This window comes from Oncorhynchus keta, chromosome 1 (genome assembly GCF_023373465.1).
Source record: "Oncorhynchus keta strain PuntledgeMale-10-30-2019 chromosome 1, Oket_V2, whole genome shotgun sequence".
In the NCBI taxonomy this organism is placed as follows: Eukaryota; Metazoa; Chordata; class Actinopteri; order Salmoniformes; family Salmonidae; genus Oncorhynchus; species Oncorhynchus keta.
Window position 1 is genome coordinate 25,163,423 of NC_068421.1, and position 21,902 is coordinate 25,185,324.

At 43.7% G+C, this 21,902-nt stretch overlaps 2 protein-coding genes across 3 annotated transcripts in view; both read left to right on the forward strand.

Moving 5' to 3' along the window:
• The first annotated feature begins 10,251 nt into the window (after window positions 1-10,251).
• On the forward strand, window positions 10,252-13,662 carry snrpd2 (small nuclear ribonucleoprotein D2 polypeptide). Its single transcript, XM_035793867.1, has 3 exons — window positions 10,252-10,412; window positions 10,802-10,981; window positions 13,244-13,662. Coding segments are annotated over exons 1-3 (357 nt in total). The 5' UTR covers window positions 10,252-10,410; the 3' UTR covers window positions 13,419-13,662.
• A 6,212-nt stretch (window positions 13,663-19,874) lies between these two features.
• The window catches only part of vaspb (vasodilator stimulated phosphoprotein b), a 35,454-nt gene continuing 33,426 nt past the window's right edge, over window positions 19,875-21,902 (forward strand). For both annotated transcript variants that reach the window (XM_035795026.2, XM_035795190.2), the window contains exon 1: window positions 19,875-20,471. In XM_035795026.2, coding sequence (XP_035650919.1) covers window positions 20,467-20,471 — 5 coding nt within the window. In that variant the 5' untranslated portion in view covers window positions 19,875-20,466. The remainder of the gene's footprint in view (window positions 20,472-21,902) is intronic.

Genomic DNA, 21,902 nt, shown 5'->3' on the forward strand with positions numbered 1-21,902 from the left:
TCCCGGTGTTTGTGATGCTCGTCATTTGGTGCGATGCAGACAGGGTGGTGTTCCTAGGTTGGAGAAGTGTGCAGAAGGGCATGAGACAAAGGAATGTGTAGTATTGTAGGTGTCATGTACAAAAGCTGAAGAATATACGCACATCCAGATATTTTCCGCAGGTGCTGGAGTTGTAAGCAAACTAATGGAAAACCCCACACACCACTGCTCATGCTCCCAGGTGATGTAATTTATAAAAATGTTTCGCCCCTTAGGTCTTCATCAGGCATCCGTATCCCCGATGGGGGTGGAAGATCTTATACAGTGCCCTCAGAAAATATTCAGACCGCTTGACTTTACCACATTTTGTTATTTTTTTATTTTATTTTTATTTATCCTTTATTTTACCAGGTAAGTTGACTGAGAACACGTTCTCATTTGCATCAACAACCTGGGGAATAGTTACAGGGGAGAGGAGGGTGATGAATGAGCCAATTGTAAACTGGGGATTATTAGGTGACCGTGATGGTTTGAGGGCCAGATTGGGAATTTAGCCAGGACACCGGGGTTAACACCCCTACGATAAGTGTCATGGGATCTTTTAATGACCTCAGAGAGTCAGGACACCCATTTAACGTCCCATCCGAAGGACGGCACCCAACACAGGGCAGTGTCCCCAATCACTGCCCTGGGGCATTGGGATATTTTTTTAGACCAGAGGAAAGAGTGCCTCCTACTGGCCCTCCAACACCACTTCCAGCAGCATCGGGACTCCAATCCAGGAACTGACCAAGACCAACCCTGCTTAGCTTCAGAAGCAAGCCAGCAGTGGTATGCAGGGTGGTATGCTAGTTTACAGCCTTATTCTAAAATTTATTAAATCATTTATTTTTCCATCAATCTACAGACCACACCCCATAATGACATAAGGACAACAACAAAAAATTAGAAATGTTTGCTAATTTATCAAAAAGAAAACACGGAAATATCACATTTACATAAGCATTCAGACCCTTTACTCAGTACTTTGTTGAAGCACCTTTGGCAGTGATTACAGCCTCGAGTCTTCTTGGGTATGACCCTACAAGCTTGGCACACCTGTATTTGAGGAGTTTCTCCCATTCTTATCTGCAGATCCTCTCAAGCTCTGTCATGTTGGATGGGGAGTTTTGCTGCACAGCTATTTTCAGGTCTCTCCAGCGATGTTAGATCGGGTTCAAGTCCGGGCTTTGGCTGGGCCACTCAAGGACATTCAGAGACTTGTCCCGAAGCCACTCCTGCGTTGTCTTGACTATGTACTGTGGCATATAGCAGGTCAGCCACCAGGGGGAGACTCAATGAGGCCTGGTGAGAGACAGAGTATACATTACGAGGGGATGGCTCCCTCTGCTGGATGTGCCAGGTCTCAACGGGCTCCTCAAACTGGTCCAACGCCGCATCTCCCTCTCTCCACACGGCGTTGGCCCACTCCAGGGTTTTCCCGGTGAGGCACGAGACGAGGGCTGACACCTTCTCACGGTCCGATGGAGCCTGGTGAACGGTGTAGCTCCAGTTGAAGTAGGAACCCCCGGCAGCCTGCAGCCTCTCCGTCGTACTCCTGGAGCAGGGAGAGACGAATCCCACTGGAACCAGGTGGAAACGGGGCACTCGGGAGAGACCCCGGTTTTGCTGGTGGAGGCACTGGAAGAACTCCCTGTCTCTCCCAGCGGTCCATAGTCAGAACAACGAGGTCCATGGTGATGCCAAGATGGTGAAGCATTGCTGCATGTTCCTGGACGCGCTCCTCCACCTCTATGGCTGGGGTACCTTGTCCTGCTGACTCCATAATACGGTTGGTGATTCTGTAATGGGGTGCATGCTGGTGGCAGGGAAGTCAGGCGCAGGAGAACGAACTTGGTATTAACGGAGCTATTTAATAAATGCTCAAAAACTCAGAAAACCAACATATACAAAAGTGGGTACAAAATCCGTCGCACACCATAACATACTTAGCACCAATACATACAACTAACAATCACCAACAAAGACATGAGATAACACAGAGGATTAAATACACAACATGTAATGTCGGGATTGAAACCAGGTGTGATGTGAGACAAGACAAAACCAATGGAAAATTAAAAATGGATCAGCGATGGCTAGAACAACGCCCGAACAAGGAGAGGGACTAACTTCGGCGGAAGTTGTGACAGTGTCTGATCTGTGTAAAAGTCTTGACCAAACCCCCCTAGTCTGCCACAAGTGGTGGAGAATGCGGGTAGTCTGATAAGGTGGTCAGATCAGGGTTGACATTTACACAGAATCAGCATGGATGAGTTGATAGCTCAGTTCATCCGGTCCCAGCAACAACGCTAACAGAAGACGACGACATCAAAACCTACCTCTGTACATTTGAACGGACAGCACTACGGGAAGGATTGCCAAGGCTGAAGTGGGACCTTACCGACAAACAGGCGGCTAACTATGACGGACACAAACAGGAGATACTCAGCCGCTATGGGTACAGCCTGGCCCATCGTGCCCAACTGTTCCACAACTGGAGGTTCGTGGTTGACGCATCCCCCCGAGCCCAGGTGTTTTGAGCATGGCGCCCGTTGCCCGGCTCGAGAGGAGTCGATGCAATCAGCAAGTCCCGGAAGCGAGGTGGGCCATGCAGTGAACTACGTCACCTCCTGTTGGGCACACCATAAATAAACGGCACTCATGGTCACGGTGAAGGTTGACGAACACGACATGGAAGCTCTATTAGACTCCGGAAGTATGCCTACGCTCGTAACCACGAGCCTGCTGAACCAGGGGACCGAACGTGGTAGGGAGATGTCCATTGCCTGTGTCCACGGTGACACAAAGTGATATAAAACCGTATGGGCCAATTTTGTGATGCCACAAGGGAACTGCCAGACTATGTTGGGTGCTGTACCGGAGGTGCCGGTACCCCTCTCAATGGGACGAGATTGTTCGCTGTTCGCGGCACTGTTTTTTTCGCGTTATTTGTAACTTATTTTGTACATAATGTATCTGCAACCATATCTTACAGCAAAAAAAGAGCTTCTGGATATCAAGAAAGCGATCACTCACCTCAGATTAGACAAAGATTTTTTTCTTCAACAAACAAGACGCACAAGACATCCTCCAAAAACCCGGCAGGGCCGATATCTACGTTTTTTTGCAAGAGGATGCGACACAGGTACAGAGGACAAAGAGCCGGATGCTTGGTCAGGAGCCGAATAAGGCAACTGGGAAAGCTGCCATTACCAATACCACTCGCCAACGTGCAATAATTGGACAATAAACTAGACGAGGTACGATCACGAATATCCTACCAACGAGACATCAAAAACTGTAATATCGGGATACACGCTGCACTGGCAAGATAGAACAGCACACTCCGGTAAGATGAGGGGGGTCTGTGCCTATTTGTAAACAACAGCTGGTGCAGGAAATCTAAGAAAGTCTCTAGATTTTGCTCGCCTGAAGTCGAGTATATCGTGATAAATTGCAGGCCACACTACTTGCCTAGAGAGTTTTCAGCTATACTTTTCGTGGCTGTTTATTTACCACCACAGACAGACGCTGGCACTAAGACCACACTCAGTCAGCTGTATAAGGAAATAAGCAAACAGGAAACCACTCACCCAGAGGCGGCGATCCTAGTGGCCGGAGACTTTAATGCAGGGAAACTTAAATCGATTCTACCAAATTTCCATCAACATATTAAATGTGCAACCAGAGGGAAAAACATTCTAGACCACCTGTACTCCACACACAGAGACGCGTACAAAGCTCTCCCTCAGCTTCCATTTGGTAAATCCGACCACAACTCTATCCTCCTGATTTCTGCTTACAAGCAAAAATTAAAGCAGGAAGCACCAGTGACTCGGTCTATAAAAAAAGTGGTCAGATGAAGCAGATGCTAAACTACAGGACTGTTTTGCTATCACAGACTGGAACATGTTCTAGGATTCTTCCTATGGCACATCAGTCACTGGCTTTATCAATAAGTGCATCGAGGACGTCGTCCCCACAGTGACTGTACGTACATACCCCAACCAGAAGCCATGGATTACAGGCAACATTCGCACTGAGCCAAAGGGTAGAGCTCCCGCTTTCAAGGTGCGGGACTCTAATCCGGAAGCTTTCAAGAAAGCTGCCAAAAGGGCAGCACACGGAGAGGGGACTGGGGGAAGAGAGGTTACTCCCGTATAGTCATGCTCAGTCCCAGGGATAATGGAGGGAGCTCTGTTTTGTTCCCCACAGGATGCAGCAAGACCCGGAGTCCAGAAGACGGTACCCCGGAGAGGGTTTCCTGTGGGAGACCTATTATTTTATTTTTGCTTGCTATTTAAATAAACATCCTTGAAACCAAGATAATCCAACTCTGTCAGTGTCTGATCTGTGTAAACATCTTGACCAAACCCCCTGGCCTGCCATAGTAATTAGGGTTGTTGTTCTGTTGGAAGGTGAACTTTGCCCCAGTCTGAGGTCCTGAGCGCTCTGGAGCAGGTTTTCATCAAGGATCTCTCTGAACTTTGCTCCATTCATCTTTGCCGCTGAAAAACATCCCCACTTCATGAGGCTTCCACTACCATGCTTCACCGGAGGGATGGTGCCAGGTTTCCTCCAGGTGTGGCGCTTGGCATTCAGGCTAAAGAGTTAAATCTTGGTTTCATCAGACCAGAGAATCTTGTTTCTCATGGTCTGAGTCTTTAAGTGCCTTTTGGCAAACTTCAAGTGGGCTGTCATGTGCCTTTTACTGAGTGGCTTCTGTCTGGCCACTCTACCATAAAGGCCTGATTGGTGGAGTGCTGCAGAGATGGTTGTCCTTCTGGAATGTTCTCCAATCTCCACAGAGGAACTCTAGAGCTCTGTCAGAGTGACCATCAGGTTCCTCAACACAATCCTCTCTCGGAGCTCTACGGACAATTCCTTTGACCTCATGGCGTGGTTTTTGTTCTGACATGCACTGTCAACAGTGGGACCTTATATAGACAGGTGTGCCTTTCCAAATCATGTACAATCAATTGAATTTACCACAGGTGGACTCCAATCAAGTTGTAGAAACATGTCAAGGATGGTCAATGGAAACAGGATGCACCTGAGGTCAATTTCGAGTCTAATAGCCAAGGGTCTGAATAGTTATGTAAATTTATGTTTTTAATTTTTAAAACATTTGCTAAAATCATAAAAACCTTTTTTCGCTTTGTCATTATGGGGTATTGTGTGTAGATTACTGAAGATGTCGAAAAAGTATGGAAAAATTCAAGGGGTCTGAATACTTTCTGAATGCACTGTATATAGGGGCAGTACTCAGTGACATTACTTTCTGAAGCAGGAGGTATAAATATATAACAGATTCACAATATTAACATTCAATGTATCAAAATATATGATCATACACAAGAAAAGTGATCAATATGTACAGTCGTGGCCAAATGTTTTGAGAATGACAGAAATATTAATTTCCACAAAGTTTCCTGCTGATCTAAAGACACTGATGTCTTTAGATATGTTTGCCAGATGTTACTATGGAATATGATCTTTGTCCCCATGTGCTGTTGCAAACCGTAGTCTGGCTTTTTTATGCCGGTCTTGGAGCAGTGGCTTCTTCCTTGCTGAGCGTCCTTTCAGGTTTGTCAACATAGGACTCGTTTTACTGTCGATATAGATACTTTTGTACCTGTTTCCCCCAGCATCTTCACAAGGTCCTTTGCTTTACTACGTTCATCTCCAGGAAACAAAACGCGTCTCCTTCCTGAGTGGTATGACGGCTGCGTGGTCCCATGGGGTTTATACTTGTGTACTATTGTTTGAACAGATGAACGTGTACCTTCAGGCGTTTGGAAATTGCTCCCAAGGATGAACCAGACTTGTGGAGGTCTACAATTTTTTTCTGAGGTCTTGGCTGATTTCTTTAGATTTTCCCATGATGTCAAGCAAAGAGGCACTGAGTTTGAAGGTAGGCCTTGAAATACATCCACAGGTACACCTCCAATTGACTCAAATGGTGTCAGTTGGAATATCAGAAGCTTCTAAAGCCATGACATAATTTTCTGGAATTTTCCAAATAGTTTAAAAGCACACAGTCAACTTAGTGTATGAAAACTTCTGACCCACTGGAATTGTTATACAGTAATTTATAAGTGAAATAATCTGTCTGTAAACAATTGTTGGAAAAATTACTTGTGTCATGCACAAAGCAGATGTCCTAACCGACTTTCCAAAACTATAGTTTCTTAACAAGAAACTTGTGGAGTGATTGAAAAACAAGTTTTAATGACTCCAACCTAAGTGTATTTACACTTCCGACTTCAACTGTATATACACACAATATTCAATTTGGATAAAAACACAATAATTTGGACATTTTAAAACTATAAAAACATTTTTTTTAAACTCAAACTCCTCGTTAAGGCCAAGAGGAGACAGTGTGTTGAGCCTGTAGATCCAGAAAGATTCCCTTTGAAGAAGTTTCCTCTCAATCTCGCCTCCCCTGCATGACATCTTGACCATTTATATTCCAATGTATCTCAGTGAACTAATAGGATGTCGAGCTTGTACAAAAGGAATAGCAACCGGATGTTTTGTCTCACCTGTCCATATAGTGCTGCGGTGCTCACTGATCCAGATCTGTCACGTTCTGTTCATCGTTCGTATTTGTTTTCCTTGTTTTAGTGTTGGTCAGGATGTGAGCTGGGTGGGCATTCTATGTTGTGTGTCTGGTTTGTCTATTTCTATGTTTGGCCTGATATGGTTCTCAGAGGCAGGTGCTAGTCATTGTCTCTGATTGGGAACCATATTTAGGTAGCCTGTTTTGTGTTGTGTTTTGTGGGTGATTGTTCCTGTCTGTTGTGTTTGCACCAGATAGGATTGTTTAGGTTTTCACTTTTCTTGTTTTGTATAGTCTGTTCATGTATAGTCGTCTTTATTAAAAACATGAATAACCACCACGCTGCATTTTGGTCCGCCTCTCTTTCACCAGGAGAAAACCCTTACAGGGTCTTAAGGCTTCTACCGGTTCTCCCTATGTAAGACAGACCACAAGGACATTTCAACATGTTAACAACATTGATGGACATGCAGGTAATCAGACCATTGATCTTAAATCCTTGTTCTTTGCTGGGGTGGGTCAGTGAGTCCCATTTGTAGGTGAAACTGCACATTGGCCACATTTGTAATTACCCTTCAGAACCTTGTCCTCACATTTTTGGGAGTCTTTTAGAGACCATACGTGAGGGATATTTAAAGATGGGTTTCAACGGTACTAGTGCTTCCTGATAATGTCCTTAAATGGCTTCCTCAATGGTGAGTTTTGTGTGAAGCCAGAGGGGACATGTTCTGATTTTTCTTGGGCATATTTCACCCAACTGTCTTTGTACCCCCTTTTCTTAAACCTTTGTGAGGTCCATGGTCTGTTTCTGGTAGGAAGCATCAGAGCTGCATATTCTTCTGATGTGGCTGAATTGACAGCGAGACTTTTAATAAGTGTATGTGGATGAATGCTGCCACCACTAAGGAGGGTGTTCCTGTCTGTACGTTTCTTATAGGGATCTGTAGAGGGAGGTTTTGTCTTTAATAACCATCACATCAAGAGAACTAGTTAATGATGAAACAAAGGTGCTCATTCATAGTTTAGATAGGCATGGAATTCCAAGAGTTCTTCCTGGGTCCCTGTATAAATCACAAACATAATCCACATCTCCAAATTAGAATATTGGAGAGAAAGGGGTTAAGGTCTGGATTCAGCACCACATGTTTTTCAGACATTCCTAGATATAGGTTAGCATAATTAGTAGCTATAGTACTCCCCATCTTTGTCCTGTTGGTCTGGAAGAAAAAGTATCCTTTGGAGAATTGTTGGAGGATAGTACAAGATCAGCCAAGTCCACAGCACAATTGGTGCTGGGAAGAGCCTCTAGGCTGCACTGATGGGGATGTTAGTATATAGACTGGTAACATCAAAAGTACCCAGAATATAATTTTCAGATATCTGATCCACAGATTCCAAATGATTTGAGGCAGGGGTATAGGGGCTCCCAAGTGGCAGAGCCACTGGGCCTGCAGCCTTGTGAGGGTTAACACGTTTAAATGTCTTACTCACCTCGGCTGCAGTGAAGGAGAGATGGCTGTGATTGGGCTGCGCACATTGTCCCAGTGTCATCTGGGTTGGGCTGGGGTAGGCCATCATTGTACATAAGAATTGACTTGCCTAGTTAAATAAAGGTTACAAAAATACATGGGGAGAGATTGCCCAGGGTTTCACAAAATGGTCTTTAAAGGTAAAGATATTCTCTGTCGGAGATCTGTTACTACTCACAATGGGCCTGCCTGGTATCAGTGGTGGATAAAGTACCCAATTGTCATACTTGAGTAAAAGCATAGATGCCTTAATGAAAAGTTACTCAAGTAAAAGTAGAAGTCACCCGGTAAAATACCACTTGCGTAAAAGTCTAAAAGTATTTGGTTCTAGATATTCTTAAGTATCAAAAGTAAAAATATGAATAATTTCAAATGACTTATATTAAGCAAAGCAGACAGCACCTTTTTTTTGTTTTTAAAATGTACGGATAGCCAGGGGCACACCCCAACACTCAGATATAATTTACGAAAGATGCATTTTTGTTTAGTAAGTCTGCCTGATCAGAGACAGTAGGGATGACCAGGGATGTTCTCTTGATAAGTGTGTGAATAGGACAATTTTCCTGTCCTGTTAAGCCTTCAAAATATAACAAGTACTTTTGGATGTCATGGAAAATGTAGGGAGTAAAACATACATTATTTTCTTTAGGAATGTAGTAAAGTAAAAGTTGCCCAAAATATAAATAGTAAAGTAAAGTACAGATACCCCCAAAAACGACTTAAGTATTTCTACTTAAGTACTTTACACCACTGCCTGGTATAGGGGGTGTCATGCTCTTGTGAATTTTTGGTAAAGTGTATATGACAAGTGTGGTTGGGTAGTCAATGTTCATATTCTCATATTCTATCTTTGTAATTTCCCCTTCATTCAAAAATGTTCACAATTTATCATGGATCAGAGACATGATTGATTAGTAGGGTCCTTAGGAAGTCTTTTGTAAAATTCATTATCACTAAAGAGAGGCAGGTTGAGGTTCCCAGGGTTAGTAGTGCAGAAGTTGTCGTATGCTGAGGCAGTGACGAAGGCAGAGAAAGATGGGTCGAAGGGGAGGGTTCCTGAAAGGAGTGGTGTGAGTAGAAGATATGTACCAGTATTTGTATTTTTGTCATTATTCTGGATTCCCATTAGCTTCTGCCTTGGCAACTTTTCCTGGGGTCCAGCAAAATGAAGGCAGTTTATACCATTTTAAAAACATTACAATACATTCACAGATTTCCCAACACACTGTGTGCCCCCCGCTCCACCACTACCATATATCTACAGTACTAAATCCATGTGTATGTGTATATAGTGTGTATGTTATTGTGTGTATGCATGTGTATGTGCCTATGCTTGTGTTGCTTCACAGTCCCTGCTGTTCCATAAGATGTGGGGTTTTTTAAGATGTGTTTTTCACTGCTAGCATCAGTTACTTGATGTGGAATAGAGTTCCATGTAGTCATGGCTCTATGTAGCATTGTGCACCTCCAATAGTCTGTTCTGGACTTGGGGATTGTGAAGAGACCTCTTGTTGCATGTCTTGAGGGGTATGAATAGGTGTCCGAGCTGTTTGCCAGTAGTTGAATGCACTGATCTGTCTGTTTGAACATGTCTAACTCTCATAATTACAAGTAGCGATGAAGTCAATCTCTCCTCCACTTTGAGCCAGGAGAGACTGACATGCATATTATTAATATTAGCTCTCTATCCAAGGACCAGCAGTGCTGCCCTGTTCTCAGCCAATTGCAATGTTCCCTTTTTGTGGCACAAAAGTGATGTATGTTTTAGTAAGATTGGATCTTTTTGTATTTATAGCAATGGCTATCAACTGTCCAATTTGTAAGTCGCTCTGGATAAGAGCGTCTGCTAAATGACTTAAATGTAAATGTAAATGTACTGCAGGGATAGAACTTAAGGCACAGAAAATGTAGGTTGTAGTGGCAGATACAGAGAGAAATTTGGGTGTACGAGACTTGATGTCAGAGTTACAGGGTGTGTTGTGCAGTGGTGTCCTGTGTTTTAAGGCTTTTGGCCTGAGGTAGGACTTGATAGATTAAATAGTGGAGTAGGGTGGTGGGTTTTTGTTGAGTGTAGGGTATTAATTTATTTTTCAAGCAAAGTATAAGGGAGTTATACTCCAGTCTAGTAGGTGGCGGTAATACAACAAAATTGAATGCCAACTGCCCTTAAACCAAAGAAGAAGAAGTTGTTGAGAGAACACACGAGTGTGGCGTTGGAGATTAAAGAAGCAGGCAAAAAGCTAACATATTTACTAGCTTGGTTTCCTGCTAGAATCGCCATTCGCTGAAGAAAATATGTAAGTAACTTACTTTAAATGACCAATGTATGCATTGTTTATATACAGTTAAACAGAGCCTCATCACTGTGGAAAGAATTGTGGTTCAATTTGGCTGGCTGGCTGGCTGGTTAACGATGGTGTATGATAACCTAACGTTACTAGCGATAGTAACTACTGTAGCTAGCTAACCATAATAAACCTAGGAACTTATCAGCCAACAAGCTAATACATATTGCCTTTGGCCACTTCATGTAAAACAGTTTTTCACTTTGTTAGCAGCTAACTGTTGGCCTGAATTAACGTTAGTTTTGTCAAGTCTCAATCATCATCATCATCTCGATCAACAATGTTTGAATTGCCTGGAGTTTAACTCTGTTAACAATAAGTATCCTCAATAATCCTTCCAGGAGCCTGTTAAATAAACCCAAGTCTGAAATGACTCCTGAGGAGCTCCAGAAGCGGGAGGAGGAGGAGTTTAATACTGGGCCACTGTCTGTGCTCACCCAGTCTGTCAAAAACAACACACAGGTCCTCGTCAACTGCCGAAACAACAAGAAGCTGCTTGGCCGTGTCAAGGCATTTGACAGGTATTTATGTAGCTAGGCCACTATTTTCCACAAGCCGACAAATCCACTATAATTGAGAGTTTCAATAAGCATTTCTCTACGGCTGGCCATGCTTTCCACCTGGCTTCCCCTACCCAGGTCAACTGCCCGGCACCCTCCATAGCAACCCGCCCAAGCACCCACCATTTCTCCTTCACCCATATCCAGATAGCTGATGTTGTGAAAGAGCTGCAAAATCTGGACCGATACAAATCAGCCGGGCTAGACAATCTGGACACTCTCTTTCTAAAATCTGCCGAAATTGTCGCAACCCCTATTACTAGCCTGTTCAACCTCTCTTTCGTAACGTCTGAGATTCCCAAAGATTGGAAAGCTACTGCGGTCAACCCCTCTTCAGAGGGGGAGACCCTCTAGACCCAAACTGCTACAGACCTATATCTATCCTACCCTGCATCTCTAAGGTATTCGAAAGCCAAGTTAACAAACAGATTACTGACCATTTTGAATCACATCGTATCTTCTCCGCTATGCATTCTGGTTTCCGAGCTGGTCATGGGTTCACCTCAGCCACGCACAAGGTCCTTAACGATATCATTACCGCCATCGATAAGAGACATTACTGTGCAGCTGTATTCATAGACCTTGCCAAGGCTTTTGACTCTGTCAATCACCACATTCTTATTGGCAGACTCAACAGCCTTGGTTTCTCAAATGATTGCCTTGCCTGGTTCACCAAGTACTTCTCTGATAGAGCTCAGTGTGTCAAATCGGAGGGCCTGTTGTCTGGACCTTTGGCAGTCTATGGGGGTGTCACAGGGTTCAATTCTCGGGCCGACTCTCTTCTCTGTATACGTCAATGATGTTGCTCTTGCTGCTGGTGATTATCTGATCCACCTCTACGCAGGCGACACCATTCTGTATACTTCTGGCCCTTTGGACACTGTGTTAACTAACCTCCAGACGAGCTTCAATGCCATACAACGCTCCTTCCGTGGCCTCCAACTTGCTCTTAAACGCAAATAAAACTAAATGCATGCTCTTCAACCGATCATTGCCCGCACCTGCCCGCCCATCCAGCATCACTACTCTGGACGGCTCTGACTTAGAATATGTGGGTAACTACAAATACCTAGGTGTCTGGCTAGACTGTACACTCCTTCCAGACTCACATTAAGAATCTCCAATCAAAAATTAAGTTTAGAATCTGCTTCCTATTTTGAAACAAAGCTTCCTCCACTCATGCTGCTAAACATACCCTCGTAAAACTGAACATCCTACCGATCCTTGACTTCGGCGATGCCATCTATAAAATAGCCTCCAACACTCTACTCAGCAAACTGGATGTAGTTTATCACAGTGCCATCTGTTTTGTCACCAAAGCCCCATATACTACCCACCACTGCGACCTGTACGCTCTCGTTGGCTGGCCCTGGCTTCATACTCGTCGCTAAACCCACTGGCTCCAGGTCATCTACAAGTATTTTCTAGGTAATGCCCCACCTTATTTCAGCTCGCTGGTCACCATAGCAGCACCCACTTGTAGCACGCGCTCCAGTAGGTATATCTCACTGGTCACCCCCAAAGCCAATTCCTCCTTTGGTCGCCTTTCCTTCCAGTTCTCTGCTGCCACTGACTGGAATGAACTGCAAAAATCACTGAAGCTGGAGATTCCCATCTCCCTCATTAGCTTTGAGAACCAGCTGTCAGAGCAGCTCACAGATCACTGCACCTGTTCATAGCCCATCTGTATACAGCCCATCTATCTACCTCATCCCCATACTGTATTTATTTATTTTGCTCCTTTTGCACCACAGTATCTCTACTTGCACATCCATCTTTTGCACATCTACCATTCCCGTGTTTAATTGCCATATTGTAATTACTTTGCCACCATGGCCTATTTATTGCCTTAACTCCCTTATTTGACTTAATTTGCACTCACTGTATATAGACTTTGTTTTCTACTGTATTATTGACTGTATGTTTTAATTTCATGTGTAACTCTGTATGTGTCGAACTGCTTTGCTTTATCTTGGCCAGGTCGCAGTTGCAAATGAGAACTTGTTCTCAACTAGCTTACCTGGTTAAATAAAGGTGAAATGAATAAAAAATAGTTGGGAAGTCATCAATTGGAGTTATATGGTTAACCACAAATGTCCAACAAATACAGACACAAGATAATGTGTGCATTTTGTTATCACATGTTACCCATACCCCCCAAAGACTCGCTTCTTAATGCTTTTTTGGTTAACTGTATACATTTGTATTCCCCTCTCAATGCAGACACTGCAACATGGTCCTGGAGAATGTGAAGGAGATGTGGACAGAAGTGCCCAAGAGTGGCAAGGGCAAGAAGAAGTCCAAACCAGTAAACAAGGACCGTTACGTCTCCAAGATGTTCCTGAGAGGAGACTCCGTGATCGTGGTGCTGAGAAACCCCCTCATCACAGGGAAATAGACTGTTAATTTGCCCACTTCACCTGTCTTTGTCAAAGATGATGGCAGGCAGTGGATGGGCTGTAATTATGTGAAAATGTTTTGTTTTGGAACAGAGGAATCTGAGCTGTGTTTAGAATTGAATGTGAGAAAATGATACCAAGTTCACACTTTGGATTGCTGATAAGATTATTCCTGACGTTCTACTTTGTTTAGGGCGCTAATTTAGTTTTTTATTTTAATAATAAAATACGAGAAGTATGGTATTCAGTGTTGTGAATACGTCTACACACTCTTAGAACATAGCCAGATGTATTCTCTACTGTATCTCAAATAGTTTCAGGCTCGAAAGCAAGGGATATGCTGGGATGAACAGAACTCTGACTCTTGACTTCTCTCTTTCTCTCCTCCTCTCCATCCTCTCACTCTCCTCTAGCCTGTTTCCCCAGGCAGAAGCTTGGGTGTCAGTGTTGATTTCAGGTGGCAGCGCTCAATATGCGACAAACTGCCGTTTAAAGAACCATGCATTATAGATGAGACCAGATGTGCTGACTGTCACTTCACACCCTGCTCTGCGTTCTCCGTATCATCTTGTCTCTTCGCTGCGACTCACCCCATCCTGACCACTTTGTTAGCTAATTGTCTCAATAGCATATTTATTTCTTCTCAAACAGTTGGCACTTAAACCAGTGCGGTTAACTTGGGGCTTGAGTGCCCGTCCCAAGGTTATTTGCCAGGATGTGGCATACTGTACAGTACATTTCGGAAAGTATTCAGACCCCTTGATTGTTATGTTCAAGCCCTATTCCCCCCTCCCTCAATCTCCACACAATACCCCATAATTAAAAAGCAGAAACATGTTTAGACATTTTGCAAGTTTATTAAAAAGAAAAAACATCACATTTACAGACCCTTTACTCAGTACTTTGTTGAAGCACCTTTGGTAGTGATTACAGCCTTGAGTCTTCTTGGGTATGATGCAACAAGCTTGGTACATCTGTATTTGGGGAGTTTCTCCCATTCTTCTCTGCAGATCTTCTCAAGCTCTGTCAGGTTGGATGGGGAGCGACGCTTTTTTTCAGGTCTCTCCAGAGATGTTCTGGAGGGTTCAAGTCCGGACTCTGGCTGGGCCACTCGAGGACATTCAGAGACTTGTCCCGAAGCCACTCCTGCATTGTCTTGGCTGTGTGCTAAAGGTCGTTGTCCTGTTGGAAGGTGAATCTTCGCCCCAGTCTGAGGTCCTGAGCACTCTGGAGCAGGTTTTCAACAAGGATCTCTCTGTATTTTGCTCTGTTAATCTTTTCCTCAATTCTCACTAGTCTCCCAGTCCCTGCTGCTGAAAAATATCCCCACAGCATGATGCTGCCACCACCATGCTTCCCCGGGGGGATGGTGCCAGGTTTCCTCCAGACGTGACGCTCTGCATTCAGGACAAAGAGTTCAATCTTGGTTTCATCAGACCAGAGAATCTTGTTTCTCATGGCCTGAGAGTCCTTTAGGTGCCTTTTGGCAAACTCCAAGTGGGCTGTCATGTGCCTTTTACTGGCAGCAGCATACCACCCTGCATACCACTGCTGGCTTGCTTCTGAAGCTAAGCAGGGTTGGTCCTAGTCAGTTCCTGGATAGGAGACCAGATGCTGCTGGAAGTGGTTTTGTAGGGCCAGTAGGAGGCACTCTTTCCTCTGGTCTAAAAAAAGATCCCAATGCCCCAGGGCAGTGATTGGGGACACTGCCCTGTGTAGGGTTCCGTCTTTCGGATGGGAAGTTAAACAGGTGTCCTGACTCTCTGAGGTCATTAAAGATCCCATGGCATTTAGGGGTGTTAACCCTGTTTGGTACCCTTCCACAGAGCTAGTTTTCTGTCTCGGAGCTCTATGGACAATTCCTTCGACCTCATGGCTTGGTTTTTGCTCTGACTTTGCACTGTCAGCTGTGGGACATTTACATTTAAGTCATTTAGCAGACGCTCTTATCCAGAGCGACTTACATAAAGACCAGTGTGTGCCTTTCCAAAACATGTCTAATCAATTTAATTTTACCACAGGGGAAGTCTAATCAAATTGTAAAAACATCTCAAGGATGATCAATGGAAAACGGATGCATCTGAGCTCAATTTCGAATACTTACGTAAATAAGGTATTTCTGTTATTTTTAATACATTTGCAAAAATGTCTAAACCTTTTTTCACTTTGTCATTAAGGGGTATTGTGTGTGTTCATGAGGATTTGTTTTTTTCTTTAATCCATTTTAGAATAGGCTGTAATGTAACAAAGTGTGGAAAAAGTCAATGGGTCTGAATACTTTCCAAATGCACTGTATGTGCAAGAGCACAATCATTCTCATTTTGCGGGACTCTTTTAAATCATCTGTTGTCTAAATTAAGACTGCATGGTTCTTTAGGTTTGTTCAAAGGTCACAAAGTATTCCCGGCTGGGCATAAAGAGTAGCAGTTAGTTATACATAAATCTCATTATGTCTTATTGATTGACATCCCTAAACTTGAGTCCCAGAGGAGGAGGGACATGAATTTTGCCAAATGCTTCCTCTTCCCAAAATAACCAGGTCATTTTCTGGAAGCTATTTGTTTGCTTTTCCCATCTTGAATGTTGTGATATTGATACCGTTTTCATTTAAGTTTAATTGAATGTGCTTTGGAATTTAAATGTTTGCAGAGCAGTCAGAAGCCAGATGGGAATCTCACAGTTACGTATATGCATCTTAGTCTATATCTCACTGTCTTATGTGTTGATTCCTATTCCATATTTTCCATTGAGGCGAGTCCTCTTATAGATGACTAACTATTGTTGTGCTTCTCTATTCCCATAGCTACTTCAGTCTTACTCATTTCACTGCATCACACATGTTCTTTTGAGAGTTTTCCCATGCTCTTTTTGGCCCACCCAGTCCTTCCAACCCTGGGGCTGTCCTCCAGGTCTCCCACTTATGAGGGAACATATCTTGGGCAAATACATCCTCTTCATGCCCCCCACCCCCTCTCTTAAATTGCTCACCCTAAGGGCCACTGCACCTGTGGTATCTCTTTGTGTGGGGGGCAGTTCTCTGTATCTGATTTACAGCCCTCAGGTGAAGCCTTCTGGGATGTGTGTGTCAGAGAGGAAAAAGGAACTTAAAACGAACTTGGATAAAACTCAAACTAACCCCCCTCATCCTTGTCTTTAATCTGTAGGCCAACTCGTTATTTTCCTGATCAGAGATGGGAGAAACCTTCCTATTTCTCTATTTTTGGTCTCTGTCTGCAGCAGTTCATGTTAGCACCAATAATACAGTATTTTCAATCTCTTGAGTGTTCTGTTTAGTGAAAAGCATGCACATGTAACCGATGTGAAATGGCTAGCTAGTTAGCGGTGGTGCGCGCTAACAGCGTTTCAATCGGTGACGTCACTCGCTTTGAGACCTTGAAGTAGTGGTTCCCCTTGCTCTGCAAGGGCTGCGGCTTTTGTGGAGGGATGGGTAACGATGCTTCGTGGGTGTCAGTTGTTGATGTGTGCAGAGGGTCCCTGGTTTGAGCGAGGGGATGGACTAAAGTTGTACTGTTACACACACCTAATTCATTCATTCATTTGTAATGAGTTATAGAAAAGGGTGCCATGTGTCTTTACGCATGAGTGAGACTTCTTTAGTCCATTTCCCTCCAGATTTTGGGGTGGGACTCTTCAGCAGGAAGGAGGATGTTTTATTCAGTAGGCAGCTGGAGCAGAAGGCGCGATAAGAGGGGAAGTGTGATTATGATAGCGATCGGCCATGCATCGATACTCTCCCCTCCGCGCAACGCGACACCCTCATCCAGCGTGCGGCTCACACTCGCCATCGATCTTGCCTGGTAACCCGAACCGCTGCAGTTTGTTTCCAAGCAGATCCATGGTCTGGGTATCAGTGCCACGAGGCATGTGGAGAAAGTGACAGAGTATCAACTCTGTAAACAGCAGTGGAGGCTGCTGAGGGGAGGACGGCTCAACATAATGGTTGGAACGGAGCAAATCGAATATTTGATACCACATATTCTGCTCCAGCCATTACCACGAGCCAGTCCTCCCCAATAAAGGTGCCACCAACCTACTGTGATATACACAAACACACTTGAGGTCACCTCATCCCAGTGAAAGAAAAAATGCTGCTACCCCACACATTTAATACTTTTTTGTTAATTTAATTAGGCCTACATATAGGAGTTAATACAAATACATCACATACTGTATGTTATTGGCAGACTAAAGGGAAATGTGGAGATACAATGTGTACTGACTGATACATGGACACGCCAGTTATGTTGAGCTGCTATGTATTATTTTTCCTGATAAATCAGATAAGGGCGCAACTATAGACTACATGGCAACAAATATAGTTTATGTATACAAACTGACTGGAATTGTTTTTCTCAAACAAAATAGTAGGCCTACACTTATCAATATTAAAACATAAAATCATTCTCTTAATAAAAACAGGTAGTATCTTCCGCCATCTAACGGCGTATATTAGTACTGTATTTTGTTTGGCCGGCCAGTAGAGGGCGTGCTTAAACTTTTTAACTACTGCAGGCTACATGAGTGCAAAATGCTGAGCAACACTCAATACCTGTCAAACACCACCAGTCTACAGACCGAGCAAACAGTTGAAGAGGGACAAACCGCTAAGGTAATATAATAATAATAATATATGCCATTTAGCAGACGCTTTTATCCAAAGCGACTTACAGTCATGTGTGCATACATTCTACGTATGGGTGGTCCCGGGGATCGAACCCACTACCCTGGCGTTACAAGCGCCATGCTCTACCAACTGAGCTACAGAAGGAAGGTTTGATAAAGCATTGTCCTCACAAAGAAAACATTACGAGTTTCAGCTCTAAATCCTCCTTAACATAGACCCATCTTCTTCCACTGTGCTGTGACTTACATATTTGTGCCTTAGGTCATCCTCCCCATTTCCCTTAGTAGAGGTCAGAGACCGAGACAGCTCATTTGGGCTACATTTCTTTAGATTCCCTCAGCCTGGCGACTGGCCCAGATCTCTCTCTCTCTCCCCCGCTCTCCTGTCCAAACACACACTCTTTTTCATAAGAGAATGTTATCTATTATGCACAGTGAAATAATCCATGACCCATATTAATCCTTATTAAATTGATTAGTACTCAACCCCTTGCCTACACCACCATTCACACTGTTTTCCAGACTGAGTTTCAATCTCTTCTCCTCTAATTTTTGCTACTGTCTTATAATACAGTAAACTAGATTCCTGTTTACATAATACCCCCTCTAAAAAGAGGGCACAAACGCTCTCTCTCTCTCTCTCTCTCTCTCTCTCTCTCTCTCTCACACACACCTAATGTACCCGGGTCTTCCCCTTATCTCTCACTGTCCAGCCACTCTAACATAACCTTGGTCTCTACCTTAATCTAACTCTCATATTATCTAATCACTTGTCCAAGTCCAACAGGTCCCATGTGAAACTGTGCCAACTATGGAGAGAGCTGACGTCACACTGTGGAAAAGTGGTACAGAGGAAAGGAGGGGAGAATCCTAACATTACAGCACAGTCTACTTCTAGGTGAACCACTTTCTGGGAGTAGAGGGACCATCTGACACACACATTTTCATTTTTTCACCAGTTTCCCACAAAATGACATGCTTGGATGGGGAAAATGTGATTATATAATTAACATGAGTTTATATAATTTCTTGAAAATGTGTACTCTATTTTTGGGTGCAGTTTCAGTAGTGGCCAGCAGACAGCAGATTGAATGGAGGGAGCTCAAACTGTGTGACAGGCTGACAGTTGCTCTGTAGACAGCTGCCGTGTGTGTTCAGGCCTACCAGTGCTTCAGATGTTTACACATGCCATTGAGACATAATGCAGTCCTTCCTCTTCTGCTCCAGTTCCCTCTCCCCCATAAGGAGAAAAATGCTACAGTATTGCTCAAGAAGTTTAAGGAATGCAGTGCAAGATATCGTGGTGACAGCACTGTGTAATTGGCTATATTCTTTCCCATTATCTTCCTCCTTCATTGTGTATGAAGTTAGTAGGCCTATAGTGGTGGCAGGTAGCCTAGCGGTTAGAGCGTCTGGTCAGTAAACGAAAGGTTGCCAGTTTGAATACCTGAGCTGGCAGGGTGAAACATCTGTCAATGTGCCCTTGAGCAAGCCACAACCATAATTTGCTCCAGGGGCACAGTACTACTATGCCTGACCGACACAGTTCACTGCACCTATGTGGATATGTTTTGCCTACATAGTCTACAACTAGTTTCTTAAACTATTTGTTGTCTCACCACTATTCACGTTATGTGCACAACGTTGGTTATAGGGCAGTCTTGTTCAGTCCAACAGGCCTATGTTGCTTAAATAATTATAAATACAGTTTGTTCCCAACTTTCTATCAACCTTGAATATCCGAATTAGAGTTATGCCTTTCAACCACTAGGGAAAGGCAGAGTTGTGTCGATTTTTTTCAAAGGTTAGTGCAATCCGGCATCCTTGGGACATGGACATCACTCCCAAAAGCCTAACCTTAACCTTTTTAAAATGTCCACTTCACTGGGACGTCCCACTGATCCCAGATAGCAAGGACCTATTTTCTAACTACAGAGAGGAGGGGCCGGTGAACATGGAATGAAAACCTACTTCGAGTTAAACGCTGGTTTAAACACCAACGAAATTACGCAGACCAGGACGAAGGTCTAGAGAAGGTTCACATCATTACCGATCAAGAGGAGTTCCCACTTTGAGAAAAATAAGAAAGAGACTTTAGTTTGTCCTGGCACGGTTTATGGTAGCCTGTTTAGAAAGGAGAGATGAGTCTCGGATCCTGATTGGAGTTGACAAGCGCGCTCCACTACTGTATCCAGCCTTTCAACCCCTCTCCGAAACCAGGAAATCGTCGAGGTGTGCTTATCTTTATCCTGTTTGTGGATCGTAGGCTACCCCTTTGCGGGTAGATCCATGTGTATCTCGCCGATATCGTCGTCTTTTATTTAATTGTTTTGCTTTTGAACCCGGGCTCAGATCTGAAGCCGAAAAAACTGCATCGGAGTGGATCTCTCTTCTCGCCTAACAATGAGGTAAAGCGGGTCAAATCTGATCGGTCTGTTCATTGTGTTTATTTTGTTTTGGAACTACAATACAACAGTTTTGTGCGCTTGTAGTGCTCGCGCATGGACGCTGCAAGTTTTTGTTTGGAGTCTATCACATGATTTATCATGTAACACTGATAGATCTCGAACTCTTTCGGTAGTCTAGTTTGGACTCAGGATAGACTAAACATGTCATTATTAAAGTGACCGCCAGACTAGACCAACTTGTTTCAATGTAGAATACCTAATACAATGTTTCACTTTGTAGCCCAGTTTAATTTTGGAAGGGGCTGAGTGAGAATAATCAGATAAATGCACGCTAGAGCGCTGTGTCTGTCTGGTGTCAGTCAAAAATGTATATGACTCTGTCCCCTTGTCATACAGTAGTAGCCTGTTGCTCTGTCATAGTTTAACATATTGTCAAGTGGCCTAATTCCAGTACATTAGAGCGGGTCATTTGTACGTTACTTGAATGGCAATGTGTGTCCCATAGTGATTTAGGTTTATCATGGAATCAAGATTTATTGTGGCCTATTTGGGAAATGGGACGCTGCTATCTGTAATGGTGCCCTGTGGTTGAGCACTCTGTAAGCTAGGCATGTAGCTGTCTGGTCAGCTGGCTTGCCGTATAACACCACGTATCCATGCAAGGTCTCTCTTTTTTTCCCCTCTGGTAGTTGGCCAACCAGGGTTGTACACGGAACCAAATTGCACCGAGCATGGAACACTCCAGTCTACAAATTCCACATCCTGTTGAAGCTTGTGCAGTTGGCAATTACATGCTTTGAAGCAGACACTGGTTAGGCTTTTCTGGAATGTTTAAAAAAAAGTTTTTTAAATTCAAACACAATGGCCCCTCTCATATGACCTGGGCATATGTACATTTGTATACTCTTACTCTATCCACAATGTATATTTGTAGTGTTTCCATAACCTGTGCAACAAGTTCTTTATCTTTAACCAATCTTGAATCTCTCACTGCTTTTGTACAACCTAGTTGGGCAAGTAAGGCCTTGTATTGTTTTTAACCTGTTGCTGATCACTTTGGTTTACTTTGTTAAAACCAACACTGACCTCTAAGCCTACTAAATTAATGGGCTCCGGCCCCACCTAAAGAGGTCATGTCATTTACCTTGCTTACATAATGGGGTGAGGAATGTAATGTTGTCGGTCACATCAAGTTCATTGTCCTCCAGCATAATCTACCGTATTTGAATGTTGACACAGAAATGCAGCCAACTGGTTAAATGTTCCATGGTTTCTCCCAATATAGGTAGGCCTAGCCCTAGATCCTGAGCTGACCCAAATCTAATACATAGAAATACATTCTCCCTATAAACATAATCAGCTGAGCCTTTCTGGCCGGTTTCCTCCATGTTTCTCTCTGACTGTATGCACACTGACACACAGGAAATAAAT